The sequence below is a fragment of the Pantherophis guttatus genome, chromosome 1, assembly GCF_059756535.1.
Source record: "Pantherophis guttatus breed Tessera chromosome 1, ASM5975653v1, whole genome shotgun sequence".
Taxonomy (NCBI): Eukaryota; Metazoa; Chordata; class Lepidosauria; order Squamata; family Colubridae; genus Pantherophis; species Pantherophis guttatus.
In genome coordinates this window covers 26,274,204-26,288,732 of record NC_142063.1, presented here as the reverse complement: position 1 = coordinate 26,288,732, position 14,529 = coordinate 26,274,204, and the positions used below count along the sequence as shown (strand labels likewise).

Genomic DNA, 14,529 nt, shown 5'->3' with positions numbered 1-14,529 from the left:
ACCATTATGTTGTTTATTTTGATGGCAGATGTTCTAGTGACGGAATACATTTATTTAAAACAGGGTAAACTAGAAATATGCCAGAGAGAGGTGGGAATGGGTGAATATATACATCCAATTGCTAGAGTTCTTTGGGGAAAAATAGGATTGGCAACCAGTTATATTACTGTTTACATAACACTGTTTCCCATCATAACATCTGTTCCTTTTTCAGTACTGCATAGGTAAGATGCATTCATCAAATTATTTGATGTTTATTTTAATGATGTCTTCAGAGTTAGAGTTAGGAAAGAGATGGAAATAGATGCATTTTAGAAGAATGGATAAATTTGATGTCCTTTCCCCCTTCATCCCACCCACCCCTTCCCAGGTAGGGAAGCTGCCTCACAACAGGGAGCAGCAACAATCCCACCTGATCCCTTATTCATGTCTTCAGTGCCTTATTCTTACCAGCAATGACTTGATTACATGTTAATAGATTTCCTGGGTACTACAGTGATATAAATAATCACAATCCCTTTGTGATGAACTTTGTGTGCCTTTTGGAAACTTCTTGTTTCATGGGAGAGTCTTTGAGCAAAAGGTCATATTTTTAAATAGCGATAGCAATAGTACTTAGACTTATATACCGCTTTACAGTGCTTTACAGCCCTCTCTAAGCGGTTTACAGAGTCAGCATATTGCCCCCAACAATCTGCATCCTCATTTTACCCACCTTGGAAGGATGGAAGGCTGGGTCAACCTTGAGCCTGGTGAGATTTTTTTTTTTATTGAAAAAGTTTTTCAAATACAAATTTTTTCCCCTTTTTCCCCCCCTCCTCCCTAACCCCCCCTCCCCCTCCCCTCCCCCTGTGACTTCTTCATAATAAAACCCAAATTCATAACAGATTATATAATACTTTACCATCCCCTTTCTCCATCCCCATATACTGACCCTTTATTTCTAATAAAATTATCATATCCCCCTTATACTATACATTTCAAAATGACATTCTACTATAACATTATATAATAACTCCTAATTTAGCATAATAATAAATCAAATCTTTTATGTATATTAATCTAACATTTCAAAACAACCTTCCGCTATAAAACTATATAATAAATCCTAATTTAACATTTATTCAGTTCATAGTCTACCCATTTCCTTCACCCTCATCGTTATATCTCTTAACTCAAATCTTTTACATATATTCATATCTAAACATAAAATCCCTTTTCTTAAACTAAACAATCAATAAACTAACCTGTCTCCACCCACTTTCCTACAAGACTACCATACTTAATAAATCTTAATATCTTTATTCTTCTGCCCACTCCCCTAAAAAATATTCCCTTATGTAAATAAAATCCTTGTAATCCATATAATATCTTCTGTAATGTCTTTCAGCTGGATTGTAAACTCCATCACCCATGTTAGGGTAACATCACATCCTAATTCCAACAGTATGTTCGATATCTTCAATTACCATCTGCCCCCATCAATAGCAAATATCTTCATATTAAAAAAAACAACAACCACCCGAGTGACTTTATATTTGTATTCCATATAGTATATGTAGAGGTGTCTTTTATCCAAATTATTAATTCCAACCACCGTAATAGGGTAACAACCAAATCTTATGCGTGCCCCAATCCCATAACTCTCTTGCCTTGTAACTCAGCATAAACGTAGTATATTTATCAAAGAATCCGAAAAAAAAAGATAGTTCCAATCCATTCAATTTAAGGCCCTTTTCACATCCCAAAAGTACAGCACTGCAGAGGTCTGTCACTCTCCTCAGGATAAAATAAACCAATACTTTGCCAATTATCTTTTCATATATTCAATCATCTCTTAAATAACTGGCATTACACTGTTGTTTAGTTTAAAAGTTTTTGTTTTTGTGAGACTTGCTTCTTCTTTTCTTGACTTTTTGTGGGTTGGATCTCCATCCTGAATTCCTTTCTGTAAATTGTATATCGACTATTTGGTTTTCATGCTGATCTATAACTTGATCTTGTTGGTTTTGCTTTTGTGGCTTAAATCTTTCTGGTTCTATAAATTGTATATCAACTGATTGATTTCCATGCTGGTTTGTGACTTGATAAGTCGTTACATTAGAATCCGGAACCGCCTCTCTTGTATTAAATAGTTCAGCTGAGACCTCTGAAAGAGAATCCAAAAGCGGCTCATCTGTAGAGACCTCTGTAACTTGTTGTTTCTTCATTACTTCCATCTCCTTCTGCTTTTCTTGAATTTCTATCTCTTGTTGATTTTGCTTTTTAAGGACCTTGTAGTAAAATTCTTCCGCTTTTTCAACAGTATTTAACTGATATCTTTCTCCTTGATGTCTCAATATTATACCCACTGGAACATCCCACCTGAATAAAATATTTTGTTTTTTTAGCTCAGTCACCAAGAGTCCAAATTTCTTTCTATCTTTTAACATCTTAGGCGGCAGTTCTTTATATATCCAGATTTTTCTCCCATACAGTTGTGGAGTAGAATTAAAGGATTTTTGCACAATATCATTTCTTATTTCTTTATCTGTAAAGTAAATCACCACATCTCTAGGCAGTTGCCTTTGCTTTGCAATCCAAGAATTTACTCTATAGGCCTTGTCAATTTTACAAGATACCTCCTCAGAATGAACCTTAAAAATCCCAGCCAGAACTTGAGCAGATATTTTTCTTAGATCATCTCTGTTATTTTCCTGTAACCCTCTCATTCTAACCGCAAATTCTGTGAGCCTGTATTGCATCATTACAACTTCTCTTTCAATCCCTTGCTTTATATCTTCTGCATTGTAAGTCTCGTGACCAGCTTCCTTTTTAGACTTTACTTCTAAACTATTGTCTTGAATATTTATCAAATCATTTTCAATTCTTTGTATTTTATTGTCCAAATTATAAATCTTATCATCAACTTCCTCCATTTTAGACTCTAATAATTTGATATTTGTATCCATCTTTATAACAACTTCTGAAAAAGCATTAGTCACTGTTACAATCTTTCGTTGCAGATTATCATATTTTAGTTGTATCATTTCTTTAATTTCCTGCCTTAATTTTTCAAATTTCTGGTTCACAGTCTCATGATATTTTGCCATTTCCTCCTGAAGAAATTCTTTTAAATTAAAACCATTCTGCAAAGTCTGTAGGCTCAGAGCTTGTTCAGATAATTGTGGATGGGGGAGCACCCCCCCCCACTGCTTGTCTGTCAGGCTTCATTAACTTTAACACCATCCTGCCACACAAAAAATCTCTTTTTTAAAAAAGAAAACTTTTCCCCAAACAAGATCAAATACAGATCTCCAAGAAAAAAGAAACTTAAAATGGATATTTTCCTTCTAGTCTAGCCGGCACTGTATATTTCGCTACTGTGTAGCTTATTACGGAAGGACTTTCACTTTCTTCTCAAGCCTCAGCAGTCGCCATTTTAAACTTATTTTTTCCGTTCAAATAGAAACACTTGTAAAATCATTAAAAATACTTGCGATTAGGGTCCCAAGTACAAATCTCGCTCTCTTCAATTAAACCATCTGTTATTTTATTAATTGATCCAGTCCCGGCGCCTAGCTCTGCAAAAAAAGCAGAGTCCTCCCGAAGCCCGGAGCATCGGAGAGGGAAAATAGGGAGCCCCGCTCTGCTCGTCCCCAAGAGCAAAAAAAAACTCTGGGGACTTCGCAGAGGGCTCTACCTACCCTCGCCTGCTCTGACTCACATTTCCATCAGGAAATGGAGTTTTTCGAGCCGCCTTTCAGATGTAAAGGCGGCTCTTTACAGGCAACGGGGCTGGCGGTCACGGAGGACCGTCTGGCGGCCGAGCCTGGTGAGATTTGAACTGCCAAATTGCAGGCAGCCAGCGTTCAGCAGAAGTAGCCTGCAGTACTGCACTCTAACCACTGCGTCACCTAGACTCAGGGCACTTATCCTTTGTGTGTCAGAGTTGAGTTGAATGCATTTCAAAGTTGAATGGCCCTTTTTTTTGTCTCTAATCTCCTACCTTTTCCCGTCTTATTTATTTTTCATTCAGAATAAGATTGCCACGTATATAGCCATGTTCATATTTAACTGGAGCTATACCTAGCAAGAACATACCTAGTAAGCTTCAGAGAGGTAAAGCAACAAGCTCAGCAGAAGTATGTTCTGTGCATGCTTCAGAATATGAGAAGGGCTTCAGAGCAGCCAGATGTGATCAAACTTAGCCTAGATTTCTAGTAGGGGAGAGTGCATTTCAGAAAAGCAAATGATGACTCAGTTCAGGTAGGTTGTGTCAGAGAAAAAGGGTGAAGATGATTCCTCTCTAGTTCTCAAAATATTTATGGACTGTTAGCATGCTTTAGTTTGGCAAGATTCTGCCTATGGGTGAGGAACAATAAAGATATCCGCTTGGAAGAATCACAACATGTCTTTCTAGGTTTTTTGGAGCCGGACACCACTCTCAGCCTTCAAAGAAAAATGAACACCTTGCCACTCTGCACAATAGGCACACAGGGGTGATTGGATGAAGTGACCCTCAAAATAGTTTACACAACCCTAGTAGCCACTGTGTTACTAATTCTGTGATATTATAGATCAATAACCTGAGAGAAGAATCACAATCTGAGTCTTCAAAAACTTACTAGTGTACTGTAATTCAATGTGGCAAGAGGGGATAATTAAGTACATTCAGAATAATTTTATTTAATTAATTTTAATTGCAGCCATTAAAATACATTAAAATTGAGTTTTTGTTTTCACCAAGTCCATTTCTTTGTCTTGGTTTCACCACTTTTGGGTAGATAACAATGGCACAGCATTGAAAGGTCAAGTATGACCCACAATCTGAAAAATATGACCTTTCTAATTAAGAACTTTGAAAATACGTATTTTCTAAGGCATCGCACTTAGAGAAATGAATATATCAAATTAAATAAAATTTATATTACAAATTACGCCTTGTACAAAATTATCTTTAAAAGGTGTTTCAAACAAACAAAAAACCTCATATATAGTTCATGATATAACATCAAAATTGTATAGAAAAAAAGATCTGGAAAACAGTTTGAAGAGATTACTCCAAGTTTTCTTTCTTGCCCTTTTGTTGAAAAGGCCTAAATCATATTTTTACAACAGTTCATTGCTGCAAATCTGGTGCTGATTTATCCTACTGGTGTTGTGAACTAAAGTCTTTTGTCATCACCCATGTACAAAAATTCACAATTCTTTAAATCTTGATAAGTTTCAGATATTGAGCACACAGTCTGTTCGAAAATAGACATCCTTAACCCACAGCACTTGCTTTAAAACCTTGTTAACAGTCCTGTGGATTTCAGCGGTGGTGAATAATAGGACAAGTCCAGGCCATGTGAATTAATGAACTCCTGAATTACATTTGTAACAGCAGTTCTTTGCAGCCAACATTTATTAAAGATTCTCTGAGGTGTTAATATATTCGGATCAAAATGACCCTGCCAGAGAAAATTATTTAATATCCTATAAATTCACTTACTGTGGTATGAAGGAATAAAAATAGAAAGACTCATAAGATGCAGAGCAAAAACTAAATTAAGGATCTCCAACGAAGAGCTGTCTAACCTCTGCTACATTCAGGGTAGGAAAACCCACCATATCTTAGTGAAATTAACCATGAAAGTCAACTGGGTGACCTTGATCCAGTCAATCTCTCTCAGACCATCCCACTTCACAGGGTTGTTGTGGGGAAAATAGGAGGAGAAAGACGTGTTGGATATGCTTGCCACTTTGAGTTATTTGCAGAAATAACAAAAGCAAGATACAAGTAAATAAATAAATAATCCATCTTCAAAAGACTTGATCCTTTTCAATTATGGTCCTGCTCCTTTGAAATAGCTTAACTCCTACGGCATCCACTCTTACAACATTCTTGGACACCTATTCAGAAAGCCATTTGGGGATCGACAAGGTCATGATACTGTCAGAATATTCATGAACTGGCAGAGACATGGTAACAAGGTCAGCCAATGAATAGGCATAGGAAATGGATCAGCCAATAAGGGCTGCTTAGAAACTGAAACTGGAAGGAGCCTGGGTGTGGCTCTGTATTAAGCTCTGTGCTCAGCTCTGAAACAAGTCTGGTCTAGTCTGTCTGCAACTCTGAACTGAAAACTGTTCTCACCTCTGCTGTTGGTATTGTATATTTATCTTCATGTGTTATATTATGTATAAAGAGAAGTTAATGAATCCTGCTAAATCAATTACCTGTGTGTGCTTTCTGGATTTGATTTTGCAACAAACTCTGACAGCTGCCCCAAAGGGTGAGTGTGTTTGATTATTTATAATTTTATTAATTTATTATTGTGTTTAATTTCTGATACTCATTCTGTAAGCTACACAGAGTTTCTGGAAGATCAATACCATCTAAACTGTATGTGAGAATGAATGGAGAACAAACTAATAAATAAGCATTCCACTATCAAACAATTTTTATTATTGGGACATGTTCAAAGATTCAACTAGAATCAGGCTTCCTTTAACTTAAATCCATCTTGATAATAAATGCAGTATCATACCCAAATACTAAAAAAAAAAAAAATCTAAGTAATTTTTCATTTGTATCAAAGCAAATGGTAAGTTCAGATTTATTACACAAGAGCTCTTGTGGAGCAGAGATCAGGTGTGTTCAGATTTCTCTTGATAAATGGACACGTTTATTCGACTGAACAAAGGTGGATCCTCCCATAAGATTAGAAGAACCCTGAATGCAGTTTGAAAAATTTCTTATTTTTACTTGGTTACATAAGAGGAAGTTAGCACAGAGTAGATATGGTATAGAAGCTATAAAAATACTTATGTATGCCTTCTGTAGCTTGGATCACATGTTTAACCCAATGGGCTTGTGGTTTCTGATGGAACTTTGCACAATCCTAAAGGCCCGGCTTAGGCCTGAACTTTAATTCTGCAATCTCAACATAAGAACTTTTTAACCAATGGTGAAATCCTCTGCGGGTTGCCCCTGGTTCGCTGCTCACGCATGTGTGCTGTGCACCAAACATGTACTGTACGCATACATGTGCAGTGCATTCCAAACGCACGCTGCACATGCATGCGGATTTCATGGCAAATGCATGCTGTGCATGCACGCATGCGCAATGTGTACTAAACACACAGAAAAAGGAGCCGTTTGAAGGTAAGTAGAACAGTGAGCAGGGGAACAGCTGTGCCGCGTGATTTAGATTTGCTAGAAAGCAGGACTTCCTGCTTTCTAGCGAATATAAATCACGCGGCACAGCTGATCATCGGAAATACCAGTTCAGACGAACTGGTAGCTTTTTTTTACTACCAGTTCACCCAAACTGGTAGCTTTTATTGCTACCTGTTCACCCAAACCAGTGCGAACCGGTAGCATTTCACCTCTTTTACCCAATCATCAGAGTTATCAGAATCCTGATCAACACTCTTCCTAGAATCATTTCTAGTCTAGTGTCTATATGTATCAAACCACTGACATTGATTTATAAAGTAATCTGACAGGACACCAGACATACATACAATAACAACAAATTTGAGATCATTTCTGTCTGATTAACCAACCTATTTTCCATATATAATAGCATAGGCTGGCCTCTTCAGTTCAGTGCCAATCAATATTTTCATATTTCTAATCATGCATGCAAGAGGGCTGAATGCCAAATTAAAAGAAAAAAAGAAGCTATATCCTTCATGTGTATCACAATTTAAAGTTTATTAAGTAAAGACATACAATTAGTAACCACATGTGATTTTAGAAACTGAATAAAACACGTTGATCCAGAGTATAAACTCGGGGGTGGGGTGGGGGGAAGCTAATACAAATCCATTTTGAAAACTTTGAAGGAGTTATATCAACTCCTTCTTCTCAGAAGAAAATAATGACTTCTGGATTTTGTCAACTTTGAGTTAATGCAGAACAAACTAATCTATGGGCCAAGAAATCTTTGTAATTTGGTGAAGAGTGGATGGCTGTTGATAGGATTTGTGTAGATCAGCCTTCCCAAAACTGGCAAGTGCTCCTACTGTCATGCTGGCTATGTATTCTGAGTTCTGTAGTCCAAAATATCTGAAAAGTGTTGGGCTAAAGAAAGCAGGTATAGAAAAAAGTCCAGTGGAAATTCTGTCAACGATTTAGAAATGCAACATTTACATCTTGAAGCTGAATATCTACAATATGTGGTATTTTGCTTATCTTCAACAATGAACTTTGAGATGTAGTATCTATATGGGGGTAGGGAAAATGTATCTATTTTAAATTATAGAGTGATCCTTCCAGCTTAAAGATATGGAGTGGAAAGATTTTATGGGCTCTGCCTTTTGTTCTTATGGATCAAATTTGACAAATGGGATTGTTTTGTCTGGCTTGCATTTTGGTTCCTTGTGCAAATTAACATGGAACAAAGCAGTTGCTGAATGAGTTTATTTCTTTAAAAAAATACATACACAGCTATTTCTTTCTTTATTGGCAAATCTATAATAATAAGTTACATTGGTGTTCTTCCTATATCAGACTGAAGAAAACATTCCATCACCGAAAGACAAAAACTGCCAAGAACGCTTAAAATATATGAAAAATATTGAATGGGTTGCCTCACATTTATTTTCTAGTAACATTGATAGAACAAAGGAACTGCTGCCCTGAATCAATGTTTATGCTTCTATTTGTGATAAGATTGGAAATAAGGAGAAAAATTCAGGTTAGGTAGAACAATATAAAAGAAGGAATATAGAGCAGGAGGAAGATCAACAATCGTAAACCAGAGAATAAGTTTGTATGTAAAGTTCCTGTACTTTAAAATGATGACAACTATTTCCCAACATATTTGTTTGGTCCCCATTTATTTCAAAGGGTGTTTCCCAAAACAACAACATATTGTGGTTCTTGTTGATCGACTTATATTTAATTCAATCTTTTGTATACATTTTTCAGCACCAATTGCTGTTGCTCTAATTTAGATCAGATATTCTCCTCCTGATTGAGAAAAATAAAAGAAACTAAAAGGGCAAAATCATTCAGTGATCTTATATCTCAAAAATTAGTTCACCAAAGTCTGGTGGTGAGAATTTACAAATTTCAGCTATATTTATGTTTGCTTGTTTATTGTTGCATATGTCATCCTAGGAGTTTGCATGACTGCATGTGTCTCCCGGAAAAAAATTACCAACTCCAGTTTTCCTGTGTCTTCTTCTAGGCTGGACAGCAACGCTGGTGGGAACAGGAAATTACTGTGAATGGGAAGATCCAGAAAGGAGAATTAATAACCTACAACTTGACAGAACTCATCAAGCCTGAGGCTTATGAAGTTCGCCTGACACCAGTCACTATTTTCGGAGATGGAGATGCAACCATTCGTGTAATCAAGTACAGTGGTAAGGGGATAAATCAGAGTTTTTCTTTTGCAAGAGAGAGAGAGAGGGAGGGCTTGGGAACATAAGTCCCAAAGTCTGACTTCCAGCCTTCCAAACCTTGATGGGAGAGGTTGGGGCATCTTGGGTTCTTACAGGGCCCTAATCTAGTCTGATAAATTGTCCCTCCTATTAGTTTGTTTGTTTTTTTAATATTGTTAATGTGCAAAACAGAAGCAAGCAATTCCTAGAAGGATTCATCTTTTATGAATTGAACGCTTATAATCATACATATATATTCATATCAGAGTAAACAATTACATCATTCAGAAGTTTATTATTATATTAAAGTATAAGCTGTTCAGTTAAAAATGGAAATTAAACATGTAAATGTATCCATGGAATTCACATTTCTTAGTAGTCTTTGAAACAATCTACCAGGAAAATGTTCAAATACAGAAATATTACTCATTATGTGTATCATGACCATACACTGTTTCATACATTTGTTCACTAAAATTCTCCCTTGCTTTTTTTAGGAGCTCATGAAATTCATTCAACCTTGACTTTCTCAGTTTTTATTGTTGTATCCACCCATTCATTCTTTCTTCATTTGTTTTGCTATACTGTCCTCTTTAATTCTGTCTATATGGGAAACTGCTAGATTTATCTATTGTACTGTCCCTTATTTTAGTATTCAGTTCATATTTATTGATTACACATTCATTCTTAACCTAATTTATTTTTGTTTTACCACACACACACACATTTCTTGAGTATCTCATTCCCACTGCATCCAATTTACTTTTATGTTTGTGGTAACAAACCCAACTCTCATTCCCATACAACTGTGATGGCGAACCTACAGCCCTCTTTGTGGACATGCGCGCCATCACCAGCTGCTCTTCTGGCTTCCAGCGTGTGCATGCATGCCGGCCAGCTGGTCTTCGCACATGGCAGAGTTCCGGAACCCAAAGACCAGGTGGCCGGCACACGCATGCCTTCAAGTTTCCAGTGCTTTGGTTTCCATTGCTCTGGCACGCATGCATGCGTGTTCCAGTTTGGGCACTCAGTGGCGTCCACGTACATTCCGGTTTGGGCACTTAGTGCCAAAAAGGTTCTTCATTACTTCCATATAACAAAGCATACTCTTATATGTTGTCATTTTCATTTCTTTGAACAGACATTCTTCATGCTAACTTTCTAACAGCATTTTCACATTTTCACATTTCTCCTTCTACACTGCTATTTTTATAAAACCTTCTACACAAGTTCTACTTCATCTGTCCTTCCAGATCAAAACTTGCAATTGGTTACCCCATTTCCCCTATTAAACACAGCTTTTATCTTTGATACATTAATTTGCAGTTCCACATTACATGGAGTACAATCTAACATATTGAAACCCATTTTGGTTCTCAGCCAGTGATACAGCATTCACATCCCCAACTACCTGTGTCTTTAATATCACTATAAACATTATTATATAGCCAAGAGGATATTGCACATACTTCAGAGAGTAAGTTAGAAAGGAATGTAGGCTTGAAGGCGAAGCTAAAAGGAACAAAAAGGGGTCCTTTAGCTCTATCAATATAAAAAAGAAGGGATGACCGTGCTGCTTGGAGAGAATGATGGGACAGTAAGAAGTAATAGGGAACATACATGGCTTTTCAACTCCATTTCAGAATTCTCCCCAAAGGAGATTCTGTGATTCTATGTTCAAATGAAATTAAGTGGGTAGGGGATTTTTGGTAAATAAGAAGGTGATTAGGAAGCACTTTGGTACCATAAAGAAGTTAAATCTCTAGATTGAAACAAATTACAGCTGATAGCCCTGAAGGATCTGGTGGATATCATTCTGGAGTTCTTTTCTGTGATCTCCAAGAAACTACAGTATGTGAGAATTGATTTGGTGCCAAATGATCAGAAAAGCTCAAATATTTCTGTCTTCACATAAGGGGAAAAAAAGAGGTCACTGATAACTACAAACTGGTCATCTTCTTGATGTTGACTTGCTAAAGTGTAAAAATCTTGTTTACACACTGCCTGTTTAACGTAAAACTGTATTGCTCTTCCCAAAGTTAGCATATTTTCTCTCCTTTTCATCAGTTTTTGCCAGACCTCTTCCCAAGTGTACTTGGGAATGATTTATTTTTAAATTTATTTCTCATTGCTGTTTCTGTGCCACTGCATTCCATTACAGCTCAAATCGCCAATGTCGTTGTATGTTTCACATTCAATTTTGTTGTTTCTTTATGAAAACAATAATGGGATTCTTTCAGTTGTCAAGCACAGGAGGCAATCTGCATGCATACATTAAACAAGTCATTTTCTAAATTAGGTAACAGCAGATTCCAGCAATAATTTATCAAGTTAACCCTTGAAAATGGGAAATGTTTGCAGTGGTTAATAATCAAGGACATATCAACCCATCTTAAAACAATATGGGGGAAAAACAAAGAGGCAGCCAGCCATATTCCATGGTTGTGAGGGTATACACTTTCTCCCCAGGAACTTATCAGAATGTGAAGTGGGTCTGTATCTGTGCCTTTATATGTGTGTGTGAGTATCTAGGAAAGCCTAACTAGGATGGATGCATGATGCTTCTGTGTTGTAGCTATATGTTTCAGCTCTTCCCCCATATGTTCTGTCCCCGTCTCACACACACACACACACAAACAGACAGCCGGGGGTTAAATAAACTGGCAGACAACCAATTCTTCCGATAAGACGCTTGGCAGCAACCCAGTAGCTGCTTGCCAAGAACTTTTACTCAATAAACAAAATACCCACAGTCAAGAATTGTCCAGTTCGTAAAATAAATCCAAGGCCGATAATGTTGTTTCCAAAGATGCAATGTGACTCGATAGTAGTTAGTTTTGTCCGTCACAGAGTCTGAATGGCCACCTCACCCCCTTTTATACCCTGTGGGGTGTGGTCCAGTGACTCAGCCTAATCTCTGGCACGCCTTTTCTTCTGTTGCGCGCGCTTATCTCTGCGACACTGCCGGGGATCCAGCCAAGACTCATTACCCTCATCACTGTCCATCTGTGGCTGCGTGGACGTGCTTGGCCCTGGCCCTATCTCTTTCCCTTCGACGGACACCGAAGGCATTGCCAGAGAGGAGGGTCCTGAAGAGGGAGGCCTTGCCAACTCCTCTCCTTCACTTTTGGAGTCCTCTCCTGCTGATGACACAGGCTCAGGTAACGGAGCCACAACACCATGTTGCATCTCTATGTTAACGTGGATCCCCATAGTGGAAAACACAGGATAAGACTGCATTTATCCTACTCTGGGTGATGTGACCAGTAGGAAAGATGGCTTAGAACAGGGGTGTCAAACTCAAGGCCCGGGGGCCAGATCCGGCCTGTGGGGTGCTTAGATCTGGCCTGCAGGGCTGCCCTGGAAACAGAGAAGGACCAGCCTGTGGTGCCTCAGCAAGTGAAAACAGAGCTTGCAAGGGATGTGTGCGGTCCTCCTGAGCTCTGTTTTTGCTGGCAGAGGGTTGCAGGAGGATATCGCAGCTGAAAATGGAGCTTGCAAGGGCCGCGGGAGGACTCCCAACTCCATTTTTGCTGGCCGAGGGTTGCAGGAGACCGTTGCAACTGAAAATGGAGCTCGGGAGCCTGTTTTCACTGGCAAAGCACTCAGGCCACCACAGGTCCCCCCAACACACGTGATGTTGAGCTGGCCATGCCTATCCTGGCCATGCCCACCCTGACCCCCAATGTCAAACACAACCCTGATGCGGCCCTCAATGAAATTGAGTTTGATACCCCTGCCTTAGAATAAAGCAATTAGTGGACCTTCTTGGCCATTACCCAATTACTCAACCATAGGATGTATTTGTATTTTGTTTTGTGTTTCTGGAACTATTTTTCTCACAATTCCAAGTTTTGCCCCATTTCTGAATTCAGTCTTGCTTTTCCTAGCTTCTCTCTCTACACCAAATCTGGTCCTGTTGTTCCAATTTCTGGAGATACAAAGTCCTGAGCAATTTTACATGGTTTCTTTCCCACATTATATTTCTTTGAAAAGAATAAAAAAGTATGTTACTTCAACAAAGATTTAAAAAACCTAGCAAATCTGACCAAAAAGGGGAAAAAAAACTTTTAATATAATGAGTTCCATTTGAGCTAGTGTATTTCTTGATAATAAAAGATTAGAAAATTTGTTCTTGGTTGGTTTATTCCAAGAAGATTTGACTTAATATCCCTCTTGAGTATGAATAGTGAAAATATGGGTGATTAGAGAGAATTTGCTTTTTAATTTAACTCCCCTCTTTTCAATACTGCTGATGTAAATGAGTAAGTGGAACAATCTTAAAGGCTTTACTACTTAAGAAACATCAGTTGCAATTTTAATTTTCCAATCTTCTGCTTAGAGCTGGTGCTTGATGTAAATAAATAAAAACTGAGAGGAATATTGATCTCAAACACAATTGTGCATATCCATTATATTTAAAGGGAATTCATTAGATGCTTAAATCCTAGTATTTTCAATACAATTGGGAACTAAGTTATAAACTTTCTTTTTTTTTCCCCTCCACCTTGATTAGAAAACCTGGCTTTTTGCAAAGCCCAGATTGTGATCCTGTTCAGGGCCTCTGGATCTGCTGGTGCACATAAACTCAAGGCTTTTCTTTCTACTATTTTTTTAAAAACTTTTTATTAGTTTATAATCTAAAATACAAAAGAAATAGTGGGAAAATAAGGGAAAGGAAAGGGGAAAGTGTGCAGGGGTGTCAAACTGACGGCCCACAGGCCGGATGCATCATGCGCAGGCCACGCCCACCCCGGCTCTGCAAACGCAAAAATTGCAATATGTCACATGATGTCACATGATGCGATCGAATTCGACACTATAAGACAAAAGGAAAAAAGAAAGAAAAAGCATTAACTTCCCCAACTCCCTTTGGTGCAGTAAAATAAGAGAATAGCATCAAACCTCAACTTTTTACTTTTAGATAATAATATAAACTAGCTATTTCTATAACAACAAACCTATCTAATTGGTAAAACTTCAAGCCCTTTTTCTCACACTCTACGATTTCTTTTCCATTCCGCTTGATAAGACAGCCTTTCCAGACAGAAAAGGGGGGAAAATCTGATTGTAATTTAATCATCTGTTCTCACAAAACAGACTGCACCAGACTGCACCAACTGCACTGAGTAGCCATCCCAAACACTCCATATGCATGCTACACTA

At 37.8% G+C, this 14,529-nt stretch overlaps 1 protein-coding gene across 3 annotated transcripts in view; it reads left to right on the top strand.

The window, feature by feature from the left end:
• Positions 1-14,529, top strand: part of MDGA2 (MAM domain containing glycosylphosphatidylinositol anchor 2) — a 601,160-nt gene that overhangs the window by 543,027 nt on the left and 43,604 nt on the right. For all 3 annotated transcript variants that reach the window (XM_034433316.2, XM_034433314.2, XM_060693980.2), the window contains exon 11: positions 9,168-9,345. In XM_034433316.2, the coding sequence (XP_034289207.2) occupies positions 9,168-9,345 (178 nt within the window). The remainder of the gene's footprint in view (positions 1-9,167; positions 9,346-14,529) is intronic.